Raw genomic sequence first — 21,692 nt, forward strand, 5'->3', positions numbered from 1 at the left:
CGCTTTACTGAGCGTGGAAACCCGACGCGCACACGCACTAAAACCCTGTCTAACAGCGCCTGGTTACTGGACTAAGTTATCTTTCGAGTCTTATTTCGCTAATACTCTCAAATACACACAAGGTTACACACAAATACATAAGGAAAGTTGGTTATGTCTAAACTGAAAGCAAACCGAGAAAATTGAGAGAAATCTGCTTGTCAAATTAGACGCGTTGAGTACCGGTCTTAAAGAGACAGTAGCCCTAATAATAAACATGTAGCCGCTTGTCCTTAAAGGGATAGTTCACCCAAAAATAAAAATTCTGTCATTATTTATTCACTGTAATGTTGTTCCAAACCGATATTAATTTATTTATTGTGCTGAACACAAAAGAAGATATTTTGAAGAATGTGGGTAACCAGACAGTTGCTGGTCCCCATTGACTTCCATAGGGAAAAATGTACTATGGAAATCACTGGGGTACATCAACTGTTTAGTTACCAACATTCTTCCAAATAACTTCAACAGAAGAAAAAAACTTATTCAGGTTTAAAACAACTTGAGAGAGTAAATGATGACAATAAAATTTTTTGGGAGAACTATCTATTTAATGTTAATAAAACAAGAAAATCTGTATATTTTCCTGCTTTTTTGTCCTTAGCCAATCACATGCCTGATTCTTCTGGATGTGTAATAAATCGGTCAGCATCAGCCCGCCCCTTTTTCCTAATATGGTGTCTGTGTATATCAAATCAGCGCTCTAGAATCTTTGCTGTGTATGTTCAAGCAACTCACTCGTCTCGCACGTTGAGCTGGCGATGTTTTACAGATGGTCTTGAAGTGGTAAGTGGGCAAAGCAACAAATCGGTATTGAATTAGTTATCGGATGATATTAGAAGGTAGTGGGATTATTTGTGGTTGACCTGGAAATTTTAACCTGATCAGATAGTTATGGATTTGATAGTAGCTGCGAATTCAGAGCATTAACTTAAGTTGTGTCAGTGTAACGGTATCGATAGCTAGCCTAGTCTAACCGTCAGAAAAGAATTGCCTCAGATTGTGCCCACCCAGACTTTTGGCTTGCATGACACCCCTGAAGGGTTGGTATTTGACCAGAGAAGTGCAGGATTTGCGCTCGACTGCTGACACACTGGAGCTGTGGTTGTGTAGTTGTGCATTAGTGTGTCAAACAGTAGAGCGTTGGCGCTTGCAACACATGGGTTCGATTCCCAGGGAAAGCAAGAACTGATAAGAATGTAAAATGTGTACCTTGAGATGCAATGTAAGTCACTTTGGATAAAAGCGTCTGCTAAATGCATAAATGTGTGTGTGTGTGTGTGTGTGTGTGTGTGTGTTTGTCAGTGTCTCAGCTGAAGGTGAAGGAGACTCACTGCACAGTGTGTGATCTGCTCCCGAACGCCCAGTACGAGCTGTGGGTCACGGCCACCAACACCACCGGCATCAGCCCGGCCAGCGAGAGAGCCGTGTACATGACGGGTACGTGTGTGTGTGTGTGTGTGTGTGTGTGTGTGTGTGTGTGTGTGTGTAGCTGTCCTTCTGCTCTGACTGTGTGTGACTGTGTGTGTGTGTGTGTGTGTGTGTGTGTGTGTGCAGTTCCCTCTCCTCCCGTCATCAGGCCCCGGCAGTGTGTGAGCAGCCTGGACGCGGCGCTGATCCGCTGGGACTCTGGAAACACAAACCCTGTGGAATCATATACACTGGAGTTCAGAGAGAGCGACACCGACAGCAGCAACACTGTGACGGAGTCAGTGACACACACACACACACACACACACACACACACACACACACACACACACACACACACAGACACACACACACAGACACACACACACACACACACACACACACACAGACACACACACACACACACACACACACACACACACACAGACACACACACACACACACACACACACACACACACACACACACACACACACACACAGACACACACACACACACACACACACACACATTATCAATCTAAATTGATCCAGCAATGTCAAATCCATTTTTAATGATCAATAATGTTTCATATTTTAAAAATGAAAAAAAAAAGCAGGGTTGTGTTTTATATTTTGTGTTATAAATATATGCAGTGAAGATAATCAATGTAAGCGTTGCCTGAACCACATTTGTGTGGCCATTCATATATTTAAGATTTTTTTTAAATGAATAGAGGCAGAGTGGTGTTTTATTACATATTTCGTTTTATTGTTGCCTAAAATATACATAAAGAGATAACCGGAGACGCCAGAGCGAGCTGAGTGACGCGATCAATAACGCACTGTTCCATTTGCAGAATAACCGGACTCGCGTCCTCTCGAGTTCGTTCTCCTAAGTCGAACTTGGCAAGTCCGAAGTTTGCGTACTTGGTATTGAGAAACGCCGTAGGTGTCTAATCCAGGGATTGGTATGGGCTTAGATAGAATGAGTAGTTTAGGCTGAGGGTGAGTGTGGGGTTAAATTGAATCTATGAAAAGTCAAAAAATACAAAACTGGTGTGCACATCCCAATAACCCAGATTGGGCTCAGGTGCAGGACAACTCAGTGATATAAACAAATAAATAAGTGTGAAGTCCGCACACTGAAAATTACTGCTCCAAAAGATTTTATTAAAAGGCAACGTTTCGACCCTCAGGGCTTCATCAGGCACAATATCAATGTAGAGTGAAGTCAACTTTAAATAGACATAGATGATCACCTTAATAAGGCACACACAAATTGAACCTAACCGCAGAGTAACAAGGGTAGGTTTAGGTATGAGAACGGGTGCAGAAATAGACCCCTAAAAATATCCCCAAAAATATCCCAGTCCAAGGTTTAACACTAGGTTTGCTCACTTCCGGTCACAACGGATATGTTTAAGAAAAGGACTATTACTGGAACGTCTTTTTTACATCCTCAAGTCGTTGTCTCTTTTCTAGGTCAGGTTTGGGTTGGGGTTGATATAACCCTAAGGCAGCTGTTTCTCTGGCGGGGTTGGGTTAGGGTTGGGTTGATGTGACCCTAAGGCAGCTGTTTCTCTGGCGGGGTTGGGTTAGGGTTGGGTTGATGTGACCCTAAGGCAGCTGTTTCTCCGGCAGGGTTGGGTTTGGGTTGGTATAACCCTAAGGCAGCTGTTTCTCCGGCAGGGTTGGGTTAGGGTTTAGTTAGGTTGATATAACCCTAAGGCAGCTGTTTCTCCGGCGGGGTTGGGTTAGGGTTGGGTTGATGTGAGCCTAAGGCAGCTGTTTCTCTGGCGGGGTTGGGTTAGGGTTGGGTTGATGTGACCCTAAGGCAGCTGTTTCTCTGGTGGGGTTGGGTTGGGTTGGTATAACCCTAAGGCAGCTGTTTCTCCGGCAGGGTTGGGTTAGGGTTGGGTTGATGTGAGCCTAAGGCAGCTGTTTCTCCGGCAGGGTTGGGTTGGGTTGGTATAACCCTAAGGCAGCTGTTTCTCCGGCAGGGTTGGGTTAGGGTTGGGTTGATGTGACCCTAAGGCAGCTGTTTCTCTGGCGGGGTTGGGTTAGGGTTGGGTTGATGTGAGCCTAAGGCAGCTGTTTCTCCGGCAGGGTTGGGTTAGGGTTTAGTTGGGTTGATATAACCCTAAGGCAGCTGTTTCTCCGGCAGGGTTGGGTTAGGGTTGGGTTGATGTGAGCCTAAGGCAGCTGTTTCTCCGGCAGGATTGGGTTAGGGTTTAGTTGGGTTGATATAACCCTAAGGCAGCTGTTTCTCCGGCAGGATTGGGTTAGGGTTTAGTTGGGTTGATATAACCCTAAGGCAGCTGTTTCTCCGGCAGGGTTGGGTTAGGGTTTAGTTGGGTTGATGTGACCCTAAGGCAGCTGTTTCTCCGGCAGGATTGGGTTAGGGTTTAGTTGGGTTGATATAACCCTAAGGCAGCTGTTTCTCCGGCAGGTCGGTGGTGGCGATCCCGTCCTGCGAGTGTCTGGTGCAGCTCCAGCCCTGGAAACACTACATCATCAGCGTCAGAGCCGTGAACACCGGCGGCCCGAGTGACCGGAGCGAACCGGTGGACATCTCCACCGCAGGTGTGTGTGTGTGTGAGATTAACTGAGCTGTGACGTGTGTGTGTGCACTGTAAAATCTAACATTGTTCTTACTAAAAAAATTTTTGTTCACTTTACTTAATCTCCAATAATGTGTTAAACTAACTTAAAACAATTTAGTAATCTGTGCTGTTTGCATGACTTCATTACTTCATTACAAACTCTAGTAAACGTTACTTGACTGGTTTGAGTATCATTTAAAAGCAAAAAAAATTAAGAAAAAAAAGCAGGCGGGGCAAATGTTTTTTGAGGCGGGGCAATTCTTAATAGATTTTTCACTCATTTCCTCCACTTCTGCAGTCATCGTTCTTCTTAGTTGCATACGCTCATTTTCCAGTCATCTTGAATGTTATTGCCAATACAACTAAATATTTTGGGAGAACGTCACATAAAAGTTGACTTCATAAATTCATGTTGATTTCCTAAAATGTCTCACCATTATTGTGATCAGTGTTCCCTTTGGTTGGGTAATAATATAAACTTCATTTATATTATTGTGATTCTCTTCCAATTGATGCAGTGATGCAACATGAAATCACAGTTGTTTGATTTCAAAGGAAGTGAAGTAATACATATTATATATATATTTTATACTTAAATTATTTCCATGTTCTTAATAAATGCATTAATAATGTATAACATTACTATATTTCATGTTTAATAATGATCTTTTAACATTTTATTGCTAACACTTATGGCATAAACTTTTAATTGGGTTGATATAATCCCTCTATATTTGTGACTATATCTTGCAATTTTGCTTGAGTCACACACAGACTTCAACATTCACCATGCAAACCACAACAATGGTAACAAGATTTTTAAAAATTAATTTAATTAATTAGACCATTACAATTTTATTTGCTGTTTCTTGTCAGTATAACCCCAATAACAATAGCAAATAAAATTTTAATGGTAAAATAAAGCCAAAAATGGTAAAACAAAGCAATTAATTTATTCATGCCGCAATGCACTCTGGGAGGACACTTCCTCCGATCACAGATAGAATTAAGTTAACAAAACTTAAATAGATTAAGTAAGAAGAACTTGTTGTAATTAAGTTATGCTTAATTAAATTAAGGCAACGAGTTTGCACAATTTAATTAAGTAAACTGAACAAATTTGTTTTTACGGTGTGTGTGTGTGTGAGAGAGAGACCAACTGAACTGTGACGTGTGTGTGTGTGAGACCAACTGAACTGTGACTTGTGTGTGTGTGAGACCAACTGAACTGTGACGTGTGTGTGTGTGTGTGTGTGAGAGAGACCAACTGAACTGTGACGTGTGTGTGTGTGTGAAAGAGACCAACTGAACTGTGACGTGTGTGTGTGTGTGTGAGACCAACTGAACTGTGACGTGTGTGTGTGTGTGAGTGAGACCAACTGAACTGTGACGTGTGTGTGTGTGTGTGTGTGTGTGTGAGACCAACTGAACTGTGACTTGTGTGTGTGTGAGACCAACTGAACTGTGACGTGTGTGTGTGTGAGACCAACTGAACTGTGACGTGTGTGTGTGTGTGTGTGTGAGAGAGACCAACTGAACTGTGACGTGTGTGTGTGTGTGTGAGACCAACTGAACTGTGACGTGTGTGTGTGTGTGAGTGAGACCAACTGAACTGTGACGTGTGTGTGTGTGAGACCAACTGAACTGTGACGTGTGTGTGTGTGTGTGTGTGTGAGACCAACTGAACTGTGACGTGTGTGTGTGTGTGAGTGAGACCAACTGAACTGTGACGTGTGTGTGTGTGAGACCAACTGAACTGTGACGTGTGTGTGTGTGTGTGTGTGAGAGAGACCAACTGAACTGTGACGTGTGTGTGTGTGAGACCAACTGAACTGTGACTTGTGTGTGTGTGAGACCAACTGAACTGTGACGTGTGTGTGTGTGTGTGTGTGTGAGAGAGACCAACTGAACTGTGACGTGTGTGTGTGTGTGAAAGAGACCAACTGAACTGTGACGTGTGTGTGTGTGTGTGAGACCAACTGAACTGTGACGTGTGTGTGTGTGTGAGTGAGACCAACTGAACTGTGACGTGTGTGTGTGTGTGTGTGTGTGTGTGAGACCAACTGAACTGTGACTTGTGTGTGTGTGAGACCAACTGAACTGTGACGTGTGTGTGTGTGTGTGTGAGAGAGACCAACTGAACTGTGACGTGTGTGTGTGTGAGACCAACTGAACTGTGACGTGTGTGTGTGTGTGTGTGTGAGAGAGACCAACTGAACTGTGACGTGTGTGTGTGTGAGACCAACTGAACTGTGACGTGTGTGTGTGTGTGTGTGTGTGTGTGTGTGAGAGAGACCAACTGAACTGTGACTTGTGTGTGTGTGAGACCAACTGAACTGTGACGTGTGTGTGTGTGTGAGACCAACTGAACTGTGACTTGTGTGTGTGTGAGACCAACTGAACTGTGACGTGTGTGTGTGTGTGTGTGTGTGAAAGAGACCAACTGAACTGTGACGTGTGTGTGTGTGAGACCAACTGAACTGTGACGTGTGTGTGTGTGTGTGTGTGTGTGTGTGTGTGAGAGAGACCAACTGAACTGTGACGTGTGTGTGTGTGAAAGAGACCAACTGAACTGTGACGTGTGTGTGTGTGAGACCAACTGAACTGTGACGTGTGTGTGTGTGAGACCAACTGAACTGTGACGTGTGTGTGTGTGAGAGAGAGACCAACTGAACTGTGACGTGTGTGTGTGTGAGACCAACTGAACTGTGACGTGTGTGTGTGTGTGTGTGAGAGAGACCAACTGAACTGTGATGTGTGTGTGTGTGAGACCAACTGAACTGTGACGTGTGTGTGTGTGTGTGTGAGAGAGACCAACTGAACTGTGACGTGTGTGTGTGTGTGTGAGACCAACTGAACTGTGACTTGTGTGTGTGTGAGACCAACTGAACTGTGACGTGTGTGTGTGTGTGAGAGAGAGACCAACTGAACCGTGACGTGTGTGTGTGTGTGTGTGTGAGAGACCAACTGAACTGTGACTTGTGTGTGTGTGAGACCAACTGAACTGTGACGTGTGTGTGTGTGAGAGAGACCAACTGAACTGTGACGTGTGTGTGTGTGTGTGTGAGAGAGACCAACTGAACTGTGATGTGTGTGTGTGTGAGACCAACTGAACTGTGACGTGTGTGTGTGTGTGTGTGAGAGAGACCAACTGAACTGTGACGTGTGTGTGTGTGTGTGTGTGTGTGTGAGACCAACTGAACTGTGACTTGTGTGTGTGTGAGACCAACTGAACTGTGACGTGTGTGTGTGTGTGAGAGAGAGACCAACTGAACCGTGACGTGTGTGTGTGTGTGTGTGTGAGAGACCAACTGAACTGTGACTTGTGTGTGTGTGAGACCAACTGAACTGTGACGTGTGTGAGAGAGACCAACTGAACTGTGACGTGTGTGTGCGTGTGAGACCAACTGAACTGTGACGTGTGTGTGTGTGTGTGAGACCAACTGAGCTGTGACTTGTGTGTGTGTGTGACCAACTGAGCTGTGACGTGTGTGTGTGTGTGAGACCAACTGAACTGTGACGTGTGTGTGCGTGTGAGACCAACTGAACTGTGACGTGTGTGTGTGTGTGTGAGACCAACTAAGCTGTGACTTGTGTGTGTGTGTGAGACCGACTGAACTGTGACGTGTGTGTGTGTGTGTGAGACCAACTGAGCTGCGACGTGTGTGTGTGTGTGAGACCGACTGAACTGTGACGTGTGTGTGTGTGTGTGAGACCAACTGAACTGTGACGTGTGTGTGTGTGTGTGTGTGTGTGAGACCAACTGAACTGTGACGTGTGTGTGTGTGTGTGTGTGTGTGTGTGTGCAGGCACGTGTTTCCACCTGCTGGAAGACACAGCTCATCCCAGTCTGTCTCTGTCGGCTGACGGACTCACCATGTTCTACCTGGATGAAGATCTTCCTCTTAGTCACATGACCTTCAGTGACAGCACCTTCGCCAGGTCGCTCACGCTGTGTGTGTGTGTGTGTGTGTGTATGTGTGTGTGTGTGTGTGTTGCGGCCAGTGCAGCTCATGACGTGTGTGTGTGTGTTGCGGCCAGTGCAGCTCATGACGTGTGTGTGTGTGTGTGTGTTGCGGCCAGTGCAGCTCATGACGTGTGTGTGTGTGTGTGTGTGTGTGTGTTGCGGCCAGTGCAGCTCATGACGTGTGTGTGTGTGTGTGTGTGTGTTGCGGCCAGTGCAGCTCATGACGTGTGTGTGTGTGTGTGTGTTGCGGCCAGTGCAGCTCATGACGTGTGTGTGTGTGTGTGTGTGTGTATTGCGGCCAGTGCAGCTCATGACGTGTGTGTGTGTGTGTGTGTGTGTGTGTGTGTGTTGCGGCCAGTGCAGCTCATGACGTGTGTGTGTGTGTGTGTGTGTGTGTGTGTTGCGGCCAGTGCAGCTCATGACGTGTGTGTGTTGCAGGTGTGTGGCGGTTCTGGGAGACCTGGTGCCCATCAGAGGTCAGTATTACTGGGAGATCGAGGTGGACGAGGACACGGAGTTCCGCGTCGGTGTGGCGTATGAAGACACTCAGAGAAACTCGTACCTGGGCGGCAACAAGACGTCCTGGTGCATGAGACACATTGTCACGCCGTCCAGGTGCGTCACATGACACACGCCGTCATCACCCGAGCCAATCAGAGCAGTGTATCGGGACAAACCTCCCAGCATGCTTTAGAAAAAATAATGACTATTATCTCTTGACTATTATTTTAGACTGTAAATGAGGTAACATCAAATCTTTTAGCTGAAGCATATGCGTCTAGCCCTATCTCTTCTACATTTACATTTATTCATTTAGCTGACGCTTTAATCCAAAGCGACTTACAATTGCTATATATGTCAGAGGTCGCACGCCTCTGGAGCAACTAGGGGTTAAGAGTCTTGCTCAGGGACACATAGGTGTGTCACAGTGGATTCGAACCCGGGTCTCTCACACTAAAGGCATGTGTCTTATCCACTGCGCCATCACCACCCTTATAAATGAAGTTGCTCCGCTCAGGCTCAGCCGTGGCTTAATAATGAAACGCGTGCCCTTAGAAAGGCTTGCAGGAAAGCTGAACGCAGGTGGAAGAGAGAAAAACTGCAGGTTTCCTATGAAATGCTAAAAGACACGCTCATCAGTTCCCAGCATGCAGCTAAAGCGGCTAGAACTAAATATTTTTCAGACCTAATAAGTAGAACAGCGCACTGTCCAAGAGTTCTGTTTGGCACAATAAACACTAGGGGTGTCACGATTCACGACACCTGCGACTTCAACGAAAGAGGAGGGGGTTCAAGTTCTGTCGATGGGTCTCCTGCATCTGCAGTTGCCATGCTATCTCTTGAGTGGCTGTAGGTAAGTTAGAGGAGGTTGGCCATAGACTCGCAGCACTTCAACACGCATGTTTTTTTCCGCTTGGCACGCCGACCGGATGTGACGTGTGGGCGTGGCAGCATCGACGATTCCATTTTTTAATTCGAAGTTCGAGATGGTGAATTAATTTCGGTCGATTTCGATGTGACACCCTTAATAAAAACACTGTGCTAAACCCGACATGTTCTTCTTTACTGGATCACTTTGATGCTGTCTCTCTTATAGTCAAGCACACGGAACTGTCATCTGCTCCTCTGGATCCTATTCCTCCCCGGCTCTTTAAAGATGTGTTTGCAACCATAGGTCCTGGTATATACTATCTAATGGTGTTGTCCAGTCCTGTCTCTAACAAGCAGTGGTTACTCCCCAAATCAAAAAGCCTGGCCTTGATCACACTGATCTGAATAACTTTCGCCCAATTTCAAAACTAGCATTTATATCTAAAATATTAAAGAAGGTTGTGTTACTTCAAATTACCGCAGTTTTAAGTGAGAATGATATCTTGGATAATTTTCAATCTGGATTCAGAGCTAGGCCCAGTACAGAGACAGCTCTGGTAAATGTGCTAAATGATCTCTTAATAGCAACTGATTCTGGGCTGGCCGCTGATTTAATTACATTGGATCTCAGTGCCGTATTTGACACTGTTGATCATTCGATTCTTTTAGACCGGTTGGAGTGTGAGGGTTAAACTTTCTCCAGCTTAATGAAAAAAAAACTGAAATTACAATATTTGGTCCACAAAATTGCAAAGAGAAGATCGCCAATATCCTTGCCCCATTAGAAATGACGGTGAAAGATAGTGTGAGAAATCTTTGCGTAAAAGTCGACTCATCGCTTAGCTTTGACAAACAGATCAATTCTGTTGTAAAGAACAGCTTTTATCAGCTTAGAGGGATTTCTAAGATAAAACCCCTTCTCACCTTCAAAGATCTGGGCCCGTATTCATAAAGAATCTTAATGCAAAGAGTAGCTCCTAGTGACAAAATTCTAAGAAAATTCTTAGAAATGTGGGCGTTTACTCTTAAAATTAAAGAAAAAATCCTAGTAAAGAAAAAAGTAATTCAGAAAGCATCTTAACCCTTAAAAGAGGTCTTAAGGTCAGAATTGTTAGGAGCACGGACGAGGACTTTTAAGAGGCTTAAGAGTTTCTTTAGCAGAGGAGAAAATGGCAGAAAGACGAAGAGGGAGAAGACAATAGATGACAGTGAGTTAATAAGACACTATAGATTAGATCGTGCAGGGATCATGTTTGTGACCGGTTTTATTAGAGACACAATAACATCTCCGACACAGCGCAGGAATGGCGTAGTGCCAGATATTAAATCACTACTGTACATTAAGATATTTGTCAGCTGGGAAAATGCATCAACGCAGCCGTGATGATTTGGGTCCGTCACAAACTTCTGTAAGCAGAACGATCACAAACCATTACAGCATTTCCAGAACCTCTTATTGTGTCGCAGTTCATTTAGTTTCCACTGGACATTCCCACATTGCAGGCTCAAAATAATGCATTTATGAAAATAGCAGGCTTCCGCACAAGCAGGGGGAATGAACCGTAAATAATGTATTATTAACCGCTATAAGCTCCCACGTCTGCTTCTGTGCTGTGACACCCGGCCTTGTGTTCATCCACTAACTGGCCTCACAGTAAACACTGTTCCTCTGTCCAGTTCAGCTTTCTTGTCCTTGTTTTTGATTCCATGTTTACTACATTAAACCCAACATTCAAACCAACACTTAAATAGACAGTGGAACAATTTTTATCATTCTAATCCAATCAAATACCTTATAGGAAATTAACAGTATGGTAAATAAAAAAAGGATTTATATACACAAATATAATGTGTGTGTGTGTGTGAGAGTGTGTGTGTGTGTGTGTGTGTGTGTGTGTGTGTGTGTCTGTGTGTGTGTGTATGAGAATGGTCAAATAAGAAAAATTACGCATGTAATTTCAAAGTGAAGGCTTAGAATAGACCCTAATCACTCTTTTTTTCCTTCTTGGACAACCAACCAATCACAGTCTTCAAAATATTGTGTCATACATAGCAACGGCGTCAGCCCCGCCTCCTCACTAAGATAAAAGTTTATGTCTTTTCCTTACTCAGAGTTGCTCTCAGATCGGTCCCGAATCGCTCTTAACCCGTTTAATCCCACCGGTCAATTGTGACCGCATCTTTTTTCTTATTTCTGGAAGCTCTGAAAACGTTGTTATTGACTTTGGGCAAGAAATTCAACTTTTAAATGACAAAATAGATTGTCTTGATTAAAATCTATTAATGTCATGTGACTAGTGTGAAAGGTCACATGACCAGATCAGTTACTTCCTGCTTGCACATCTAGAAGAAGATGTCTTCCTCAGCCTACTACAAAAAGTAGTATGTAAAACATCTTAATTAACAGATAGAAGTATCATATTTTGTACATATATTCTTTAAAGGGTCTACTGCTGATATATTTTGAAAATTATACTCCTGCATATATATTTTGCTCGTAAGACTTGTAAATTTGTTTACGGTCACAATTGTGACCGGTAGTATAACACAGTACTTCAATTGAAAAAAAGGTATTGGCTGGTATTGGCAATCCTACACTGAACATATGCAACACCTGTGAGGGGGATGGATGATCTTGACAAAAGAGAAGTGCTCACTAACACAGATTTAGACAGGTTTGTGAACAATATTTGAGAGAAATAGGCCTTTTGTGTACATAGAAAAGGTCTTAGATCTTTGAGTTCAGCTCATGAAAAATGGGGGCAAAAACAAATGTGCTGCGTTTATAATTTTGTTCAGTGTAGTTATAAGTATTCCAGAAACTTTCAATGTGTTGGACCTTCTAGACGTACGTGACACCACCCCCCTCCCCCTCCCCTGAAAGTGACTGAGATAGTGATGGCTCAGATAGGGAGTACCATGGGTGAAACGGCCCATTTGCCAAGTAGACTATTGAATGGCGATGCAGAGGTGAACTATCTGGAGGATTAGGCAGATGTTCATGAGAACCAATTGGTGTGCCCCACACATGACCACAAACAACCCTTTCTAGAATTTACGGCCCATCTTCAGTGCACTGAATGAGTGCACACACATCTCCCTGAAACTGGCCTAGGACAGGGCCCAAGTGAAGTCATGGTCTAGCCTATAGGGGTCTAGCCGAACAAGCAGAAGTTCCTCCAGGGTGTAACTTTGTACATGACAACCTTTTCACCTCACTAAGCCTCCTTCATGAAATGACAAAACGAGGTATTGGATGTCTTGGAATGAATTGTCTCAATAGGTCTAATTGAAGAATTTGTATGAATTCTGACTATGGTGTTTCCCACCGGTCACTATTGTGACCGAGTATAAAACCTAATATTTCACTAACTTAACCAACATAAAATCAAAAAAGGCATAATTTTTGAGTGTTAGGGAGGTCTAAGGAGTAAAAATAATGTACTCAAGTTGCAAGAAAAAATTTGGGATTAAACGGGTTAAGCTAAGACTCCTACGTAAAAGATTCTAAGCTGAATTAAGAGTTTCCTGAGCAAATTCTTAGAATCTTTATGAATACGGGCCCTGGAGGTCGTCTCGTCGTCCACGCTTTTATCACATCAAGACTAGACGACTGCAACTCTCTGTATGCAGGGATCTGCCAACGTAAACGTGGTCTAGGTGGTGCAGAATGCCACAGCCAGGCTTCGAACTGGCACTAAAAAAATTAGACCACATTACTCCAGTACTACGCTGTCTTCATTGGCTACCGGTTCATTACAGGATTGAGTATAAGATTTTACTAATGGTTTTAAAAGCGATGCATAACATGATGGACAGATGCACTTTTATGATGGATAGATGCACTTTTATGATGGATAGATGCACTTTTATGATGAATAGATGCACTTTTATGATGGATAGATGCACTTTTATGATGGACAGATGCACTTTTATGATGGACAGATGCACTTTTCTGATGGATAGATGCACTTTTATGATGGACAGATGCACTTTTATGATGGACAGATGCACTTTTATGATGGACAGATGCACTTTTATGATGGATAGATGCACTTTTATGATGAATAGATGCACTTTTATGATGGACAGATGCACTTTTATGATGGATAGAGGCACTTTTATGATGGATAGATGCACTTTTATGATGAACAGATGCACTTTTATGATGAATAGATGCACTTTTATGATGGACAGATGCACTTTTATGATGGACAGATATGATGGATAGATGCACTTTTATGATGAATAGATGCACTTTTATGATGGACAGATGCACTTTTATGATGGATAGAGGCACTTTTATGATTAAAAATTTCATTTTTGGGTGAACTATCCCTTTAAGAGAACTTGACAATAGCTTTTTCATGAGGCATCACAGGACATGCTTCAGTGATGGACAAAACCTTGCGGCTTCAAAGGGACACCTTTTCCTCCGACCACATGATTGATTTAGTAAAGTTTATATCACACTGATCCCATTCGGCTTGAGGATCCCAGCGCTTATAATAGTTTTGAGGTCTTAAGGCTGAATTGGGCTTCTTTTATTATTTTAAGTAATGAACCTGATGAACACGCTCTTCTTCCACAGGCATAAATACGAGTTCCTGCACAACGGCTGGACGCCGGACGTTCGGATCACGGTGCAGCCGCTGCGCATCGGCGTGTTCCTGGATTACGGTGGAGGAACGCTGTCGTTCTATAACGCAGCACTGAGGCAACACCTGCACACCTTCAGCTGCCGGTTCCTGCACCGCGTCCAGCCCTGCTTCGCGCTGGATAACCCCGGAGCGCTGCGGCTCCACACCGGCCTGCCGGCTCCACCGCTGATCTGACACGGAGCTGAATAAAGGAGACGCAGCGTCTGTGTTCCGTTTACTTTATTATTCCATAGGAACAGATTCACATCAGTGCTGTAAAACATGAGGAAATAAAGTCTGTGCCGCTGCAGTTGTGTGTGTTCAGACCGCGCTCTTACTCCCGCCTCGCATGCGCTCCTCTTCCTCATCCGACGAGTCTCCTCCGTACGGGACCAGGCCGGAGACGCTGCCGGAGTCTTCGGGAGTCTTCAGCCTCTTCTGTTCTGCGGCTGCAGGGATATCAGAGATCAGGATGTCACAGATATCCTCATGTTAGGTTCAAGAATAATCCTGGTATGCTAATGCTAGCTGTACGTGTGTGTTGGTGTGACAGAAAGTGTGTGTGTGTGCGCGAGTGAGTGAGTGTGTCTGTCTGTGTTAGAGTGAATGAGTGAGTGTGCGTGTGTCTATGAGTGTGTGTGTGTCTGTGTTAGAGTGAATGAGTGAGATTGTGTGTGTGTGCGCGCGTGTGTGTGAGTGAGTGTGTGTGCGCGTGTGTGTGAGTGAGTGTGTGCGAGTGAGTCAGTGTGCGTGTGAGTGTGTGTGTGTGAGAGTGAGTGTGAGAGTGTGTGTGTGAGAGTGTGTGTGTGAGAGTGTGTGTGTGTGTGTGTGTGTGAGTGTGTGTGTGAGTGAGTGAGTGTGTGTGAGTGAGAGTGTGAGTGAGTGAGTGTGTGTGTGAGTGAGAGAGTAAGTGAGTGTGTGTGAGTGAGAGTGTGTGTGTGTGAGAGTGAGAGAGAGTGTGAGTGTGTGAGTGTGAGTGAGTGAGAGTGTGTGTGAGTGAGAGTGTGAGTGAGTGAGTGTGTGTGTGAGTGAGAGAGTAAGTGAGTGTGTGTGAGTGAGAGTGTGTGTGTGTGAGAGTGAGAGAGAGTGTGAGTGTGTGTGTGTGTGAGTGAGAGTGTGTGTGAGTGAGAGTGTGAGTGAGTGAGTGTGTGTGTGAGTGAGAGAGTAAGTGAGTGTGTGTGAGTGAGAGTGTGTGTGTGTGTGTGAGAGTGAGAGAGAGTGTGAGTGAGTGAGAGAGTGAGAGTGTGTGAGTGAGAGAGTGAGTGTGTGTGAGTGAGTCAGAGTGTGTGTGAGTGTGTGAGTGTGTGTGAGAGTGTGAGTGAGTGAGAGTGTGTGTGTGTGAGTGAGAGTGTGAGTGAGAGAGTGAGTGTGTGAGTGAGTCAGAGTGTGAGTGAGTCAGAGTGTGTGTGAGTGTGTGAGAGTGTGAGTGAGTCAGAGTGTGTGTGAGTGTGTGAGAGTGTGAGTGAGTGAGAGTGAGTGTGTGAGTAAGTGTGTGAGTGTGTGTGAGTGTGTGTGAGTAAGTGTGTGAGTGTGTGTGAGTAAGTGTGTGAGTGTGTGTGAGTCTGTGTGAGTGAGTGAGTGTGTGAGAGTGTGAGTGAGTGAGTGTGTGTGTGTGAGTGAGTGAGAGTGTGAGTGAGTGAGAGTGTGAGTGAGTGAGAGTGTGTGTGATTGAGAGTGTGAGTGAGTGAGAGTGTGAGTGAGAGTGAGTGAGAGTGTGTGAGAGTGTGAGTGAGTGAGAGTGTGAGTGAGTGAGAGTGAAGTGTGTGAGTGTCTGTGTGAGTGAGAGTGAGAGAGTGAGAGTGTGTGAGAGTGAGTCTGTGTGTGAGTGAGAGAGTAAGTGAGTGTGTGTGAGTGAGTGTGTGTGTGTGTGTGTGTGAGAGTGAGAGAGAGTGTGAGTGAGTGAGAGTGTGTGTGTGTGAGTGGGAGTGTGAGTGAGTGAGTGTGTGAGTGAGAGAGTGAGTGTGTGTGAGTGAGTCAGAGTGTGTGTGAGTGTGTGAGTGAGTGAGAGTGTGTGTGTGTGAGTGAGAGTGTGAGTGTGAGTGAGTCAGAGTGTGAGTGAGTCAGAGTGAGTGTGTGAGTAAGTGTGTGAGTAAGTGTGTGAGTCTGTGTGAGTCTGTGTGAGTGAGTGAGAGAGTGAGTGTGCGAGTGAGTGAGAGAGTGTGTGAGTGAGAGTGTTTGAGTGTGCGTGTGAGTGAGAGTGTGAGTGAGTGAGAGTGTGAGTGAGTTAGTGAGAGTGTGTGTGTGAAAGAGAGTGTGAGTGAGTGGGAGTGTGTGTGAGTGAGAGTGTGAGTGAGTGAGAGTGTGAGTGAGTGAGTGAGAGTGTGAGTGAGAGTGTGTGTGAGTGAGAGTGTGTGAGTGAGAGTGTGAGTGAGTGAGAGTGTGAGTGAGTGAGAGTGTGAGTGAGTGTGAGTGAGTGAGAGTGTGAGTGTGAGTGAGTGAGAGTGAGTGAGAGTGTGAGTGAAGTGTGTGAGTGTCTGTGTGAGTGAGAGTGAGAGAGTGAGAGTGTGTGAGAGTGAGTCTGTGTGAGTGAGAGAGTAAGTGAGTGTGTGTGAGTGAGTGATTGTGTGTGTGTGAGAGTGAGAGAGAGTGTGAGTGAGTGAGAGTGTGTGTGTGTGTGTGTGAGTGAGAGTGTGAGTGAGAGAGTGAGTGTGTGTGAGTGAGTCAGAGTGTGTGTGTGAGTGGTTGAGAGTGTGTGTGTGAGAGTGTGAGTGAGTGAGAGTGTGTGTGTGTGTGAGTGAGAGTGTGAGTGAGTGAGAGTGTGTGTGTGTGTGTGAGAGTGTGAGTGAGTGAGAGTGTGTGTGTGTGAGTCAGAGTGTGAGTGAGTCAGAGTGAGTGTGAGTGAGTGAGAGTGAGTGTTTGAGTAAGTGTGTGAGTGTGTGTGAGTCTGTGTGAGTGAGTGAGTGTGTGAGAGTGTGAGTGAGTGAGAGAGTGAGTGTGCGAGTGAGTGAGAGAGTGTGTGAGTGAGAGTGTTTGAGTGTGCGTGTGAGTGAGAGTGTGAGTGAGTGAGAGTGTGAGTGAGAGTGTGAGTGTGTGTGTGAAAGAGAGTGTGAGTGAGTGAGAGTGTGAGTGAGTGAGAGTGTGAGTGAGTGAGAGTGTGAGTGAGTGAGAGTGTGAGTGAGTGAGAGTGTGTGAGTGAGAGTGTGTGAGTGAGAGTGTGAGTGAGTGAGAGTGTGAGTGAGTGAGAGTGTGAGTGAGTGAGAGTGTGAGTGAGTGAGAGTGTGTGAGAGTGTGAGTGAGTGAGAGTGTGAGTGAGTGAGAGTGTGAGTGAGTGAGAGTGTGAGTGAGTGAGAGTGAGTGAGAGTGAGTGAGAGTGAGTGAGAGTGAGTGAGAGTGTGAGTGTCTGTGTGTGTGTGAGAGAGAGTGAGTGAGTGTGAGTGAGAGTGTGAGTGAAGTGTGTGAGTGAGAGTGAGTGAGTGAGAGTGTGTGAGAGTGAGTGAGTGTATGTGAGAGTGAGAGTGTGAGTGAGAGTGTGAGTGAAGTGTGTGAGTGAGAGTGAGAGAGTGAGAGTGAGAGAGTAAGTGTGCGAGTGAGTGAGAGTGTGAGTGAGTGTGTGAGAGTGAGTGTGAGTGAGAGTGTGTGTGTGTGTGAGTGAGTGTGTGTGAGTGAGTGTGTGTGAGTGTGTGAGAGTGAGAGAGTGAGTGAGTGAGTGAGAGTGAGTGAGAGTGCGAGTGAGTGAGAGAGTGAGAGTGAGAGAGTAAGTGTGCGAGTGAGTGAGAGTGTGAGTGAGTAAGAGTGTGTGAGTGAGAGAGTGTGCGAGAGAGTAAGTGTGCGAGTGGGTGAGAGTGTGAGTGAGTGAGAGTGTGTGAGAGTGAGTGTGAGTGAGAGTGTGTGTAAGTGAGTGAGTGTGTGTGTGAGTGAGTGTGTGTGTGTGAGTGTGTGAGAGTGAGAGAGTGAGTGAGTGAGTGAGTGAGAGTGAGTGAGTGAGAGTGAGTGAGAGTGCGAGTGAGTGTGTGAGTGAGAGTGTGAGTGAGTGTAAATGAGAGTGTAAGTGAGAGAGTGAGTGTGAGTGAGAGTGTGAGAGAGTGTGAGTGAGTGAGAGTGTGAGTGAGTGTGTGTGTGAGTGAGTGTAAGTGAGTGAGTGTAAGTGAGTGTGTGAGTGAGAGAGTGAGTGGGAGTGAGAGTGTGAGTGTGTGTGTGTGAGAGTGTGAGTGAGTGAGAGAGTGAGTGAGTGTGTGTGTGAGAGTGTGTGTGAGTGAGAGTGTAAGTGAGTGTGTGTGAGAGTGTGAGTGAGTGAGAGTGAGTGTGTGTGTGTGAGAGTGTGAGTGAGTGAGTGTGTGAGTGAGTGAGAGTGGGAGTGTGTGTGTGAGTAAGTGAGAGTGTGAGTGTGTGTGTGAGTGAGAGTGTGAGTGAGTGAGAGTGAGTGTGTGAGTGAGTGTGAGTGTGTGGGAGTGTGTGGGAGTGTGTGTGTGAGTAAGTGAGAGTGTGAGTGAGTGTGTGAGTGAGAGTGTGTGTGAGTGAGAGTGTGTGTGAGTGAGAGAGAGTGTGTGTGAGTGAGAGTGTGTGTGAGTGAGAGTGTGTGTGAGTGAGAGTGTGTGTGAGTGAGAGTGTGTGTGAGTGAGAGTGTGTGTGAGTGAGAGTGTGTGTGGGTTAGAGTGTGTGTGGGTGAGAGTGTGTGTGAGTGAGTGAGAGTGGGAGTGAGTGAGAGTGGGAGTGAGTGAGAGTGGGAGTGTGAGTGTGTGTGTGAGTAAGTGAGAATGAGAGTGTGTGTGTGTGTGTGTGTGAGTGAGTGAGAGTGTGTGAGTGAGAGTGTGTGAGAGTGAGTGTGTGAGAGTGAGTGTGTGAGAGTGAGTGTGTGAGAGTGAGTGTGTGTGAGTGAGTGTGTGAGTGAGAGTGTTTGAGAGTGAGTGTGTGAGTGAGTGAGTGTGTGTGTGAGTGAGTGTGTGTGTGAGTGAGAGTGTGTGTGAGTGAGAGTGTGTGTGAGTGAGAGTGTGTGTGAGTGAGAGTGTGTGTGTGAGTGAGAGTGTGTGTGTGAGTGAGAGTGTGTGTGTGAGTGAGTGAGTGTGAGTGAGTGAGTGTGAGTGAGTGAGTGAGTGAGTGTGTGTGTGGGAGTGAGTGTGTGAGTGAGTGAGTGTGTGTGTGGGAGTGAGTGTGGTAGTGAGTGAGTGAGTGAGTGTGAGTGAGTGTGAGTGAGTGAGTGTGTGTGTGTGAGTGAGTATGCGAGTGAGTGAGTGTGTGAGTAAGAGTGAGTGTGTGAGTGAGAGAGAGTGGGAGAGTGTGTGAGAGTGAGTGAGTGTGTGTGTGTGAGTGAGTGAGTGTGAGTGAGTGAGTGAGAGTGTGTGTGTGAGTGAGTGAGTGTGAGTGAGTGAGTGTGAGTGAGTGAGTGAGTGAGTGTGTGTGTGGGAGTGAGTGTGTGAGTGAGTGAGTGTGTGTGTGGGAGTGAGTGTGGTAGTGAGTGAGTGAGTGAGTGTGAGTGAGTGTGAGTGAGTGAGTGTGTGTGTGTGTGAGTGAGTATGCGAGTGAGTGAGTGTGTGAGTAAGAGTGAGTGTGTGAGTGAGAGAGAGTGGGAGAGTGTGTGAGAGTGAGTGAGTGTGTGTGTGTGTTCACACCTGTGTGTGTGAGGGTTTTGCTGCTGGTCTCTTCTCGTAATCTCTTCCTGATTGGAGCAGGCGGCGGCGGCATCAACGTCCTGAACAAAAAACATCAAGTCACTCGCGTCTCTCTCCTCAACCCTAAACTCAGTAACGCTTCATGAAGGTGAAGCCTAAACAAAAACTGTTACACATTCAAATACAGCAGAGAATCACATGCATGAAGAGCAGAATAATTATTTAGTGCCCCATTATGCTTTTTGGGGCGTTACATTACATTTCGTGTATTAAAGCTGTTGTGAATGTAAAAGCTCTGAAAGGATCATAGTTCAGATAAACCGAGTTATCTAACAAAAGAAAGAATCGATTCTGAACTGAAACGAGTCATCAGTAATTCAGTCTCACTTCCTGCTGATCCTGCGTAGGTTTGTGACTAATTAGCATAATGCCAGCCTGTGGTGTTGATTGGCTGAGCAGCGTCTCTTAGCTCCGCCCTCAAACACTTTAGTGTATCTGAGACTGGAAGAGTTTGGTTCGTGTCGAGAAGACAAGGTTTTCTGAGATTGATACGGTAAAACACACGCCACTGTTACTGTTCGTATCACTGTGATCAAGAGCTGAGATTCAGATATGATAATGAGCGTTTCTGACCAATCACAGCAGAGCAGCTCCCAGAGAGGCGGGGCTTAGAGAGACAGAATCTGCATCAAAATTTATAGACAAGTAGTTTGTTGAGGCATGGTTTGTAAGGAATTATAAACCTGCGCACATATATTCAAACGCACATAACTATAGAATCACTTCTTAATGCGCATGTGAACGCCATCAGCGTCTATCACAGGTTCACGTTTAAAGTCTGTTTAGAGAGAACGGTGTCGTCTTAGCGGCCCCTAATTTAATAACAAACTATCATTTAGACGGAAGTCAATCAATCAAAACTAACTTTAGCTGGAAAAAACATTTTTCAAGAGCCACTATAAAACCAAACCAATCTCTGTTACCTTAAATTATATGTTTATCTCTGTAAAGCTGCTTTAAAACAATCTACATTGTTAAAAGTGCTATATAAATGAGGATGACTTGACTTGACTGTTGTAGGAGACGCCGAACAACATTAGGAGCCTTTAAAATAACATAATAGGGGATTTTAACAAAGAAAGGCCTAAAGCCAACATCACTGAACTAGTAGTTAGTAGTAGTACACTAATATACGAACACGATTACAATGACTGAAGAAAACATGATTAACACAGAAACAGAAGGATAAACCTGCTGTCCTCCACAGCACTGACGTCCTTCACTGGAACATCTGTGCAGATCTGGAGACACACACACACACACACACACACACACACACACACACGTCAGAGCAATCTCAGAATGAACATGTGATCAACATCACCTTCACTCTCAGTGACACACATACCTGTGTTTTCTGCTCCTCTTCTGCAGTGTGTTGCTTTGGGCTGGAGCCGCCGTCTGTTCTGTCTGACGCCTCCTCCTACACACACACACACACACACACACACACACACACACACACACAGACACATACAGACACACACACACACAGAATTAACTGATGTCACAGCTGTGTTGATTGACAGCCGTGACTCTCGTGGTCTCTCACCGGCAGTAGGAAGACACTCTGTTGGCGCAATGGATATTGCACTGCGCCGCTGCTCAGCTGTGATTGGCCGGTCGCTCCGCTGCTGCTTATCTGTGATTGGCCGGTCTCTCCGCTGCTCATCTGTGATTGGCTGGTCGCTCCGCTGCCGGTACTCCAGTATGTGGGATAGGAGCTTGAGTAGCCGTTGGACGGGTAGCTGTACCACGACTGGCTGCCGTAGCTGTTATTTGAAGAGTATCCGTGTGTCGGGTAAACTGAAACACACGCGCGCGCGCGCACACACACACACACACACACACACACACACACACACACACACACACACACACACAGTCAGACACTAGGAGCAACACAGTTATAACAGTCACACACACACACACACACACACACACACACACACACACACACACACACACACACACACACACACACACACACACACGTAAAGCCACAGTCAGACACTAGGAGCAACACAGTTATAACAGTCGGTTATGACTTCAGG

The 21,692-nt window shown here is 45.5% G+C and overlaps 2 protein-coding genes across 2 annotated transcripts in view; one reads left to right on the plus strand and one right to left on the minus strand.

Moving 5' to 3' along the window:
* fsd2 (fibronectin type III and SPRY domain containing 2) overlaps window positions 1-14,342 on the plus strand; it is a 23,194-nt gene extending 8,852 nt beyond the window's left edge. Inside the window, exons 8-13 of the mRNA XM_077224485.1 lie at window positions 1,345-1,479; window positions 1,597-1,747; window positions 3,901-4,034; window positions 7,864-7,996; window positions 8,460-8,636; window positions 13,984-14,342. Of these exons, the coding sequence (XP_077080600.1) occupies window positions 1,345-1,479; window positions 1,597-1,747; window positions 3,901-4,034; window positions 7,864-7,996; window positions 8,460-8,636; window positions 13,984-14,227 (974 nt within the window). The 3' untranslated portion in view covers window positions 14,228-14,342. The remainder of the gene's footprint in view (window positions 1-1,344; window positions 1,480-1,596; window positions 1,748-3,900; window positions 4,035-7,863; window positions 7,997-8,459; window positions 8,637-13,983) is intronic.
* On the minus strand, window positions 14,255-21,441 carry LOC143732990 (uncharacterized). The gene is made up of 5 exons (XM_077224499.1): window positions 21,191-21,441; window positions 20,987-21,061; window positions 20,830-20,879; window positions 19,579-19,658; window positions 14,255-14,481 (listed from the first exon to the last, which is right to left on the minus strand). The coding sequence occupies exons 1-5, from the start codon at window positions 21,308-21,310 to the stop codon at window positions 14,354-14,356; spliced, it is 453 nt and encodes a 150-aa protein (XP_077080614.1). The 5' UTR covers window positions 21,311-21,441; the 3' UTR covers window positions 14,255-14,353.
* Between the last annotated feature and the right edge of the window lie 251 nt (window positions 21,442-21,692).

The sequence above is a fragment of the Siphateles boraxobius genome, unplaced genomic scaffold (assembly GCF_051911475.1).
Source record: "Siphateles boraxobius isolate OS27281-9 unplaced genomic scaffold, OSU_SipBor_1 124, whole genome shotgun sequence".
Taxonomy (NCBI): domain Eukaryota; kingdom Metazoa; phylum Chordata; class Actinopteri; order Cypriniformes; family Leuciscidae; genus Siphateles; species Siphateles boraxobius.

What these genes read in the sequence shown, in the direction of transcription:
- LOC143732990 (XM_077224499.1), bottom strand. Translation starts at nt 21,310, where the DNA reads ATGAGCAGCGGAGAGACCGGCCAATCACAGATAAGCAGCAGCGGAGCG. An exon ending in AGAGTGTCTTCCTACTGCCG is followed by an intron (nt 21,062 to 21,190) that starts GTGAGAGACCAC and finishes GTGTGTGTGTAG; the next exon opens with GAGGAGGCGTCAGACAGAAC. An exon ending in CAAAACCCTCACACACACAG is followed by an intron (nt 14,482 to 19,578) that starts GTGTGAACACAC and finishes ATATCCCTGCAG; the next exon opens with CCGCAGAACAGAAGAGGCTG.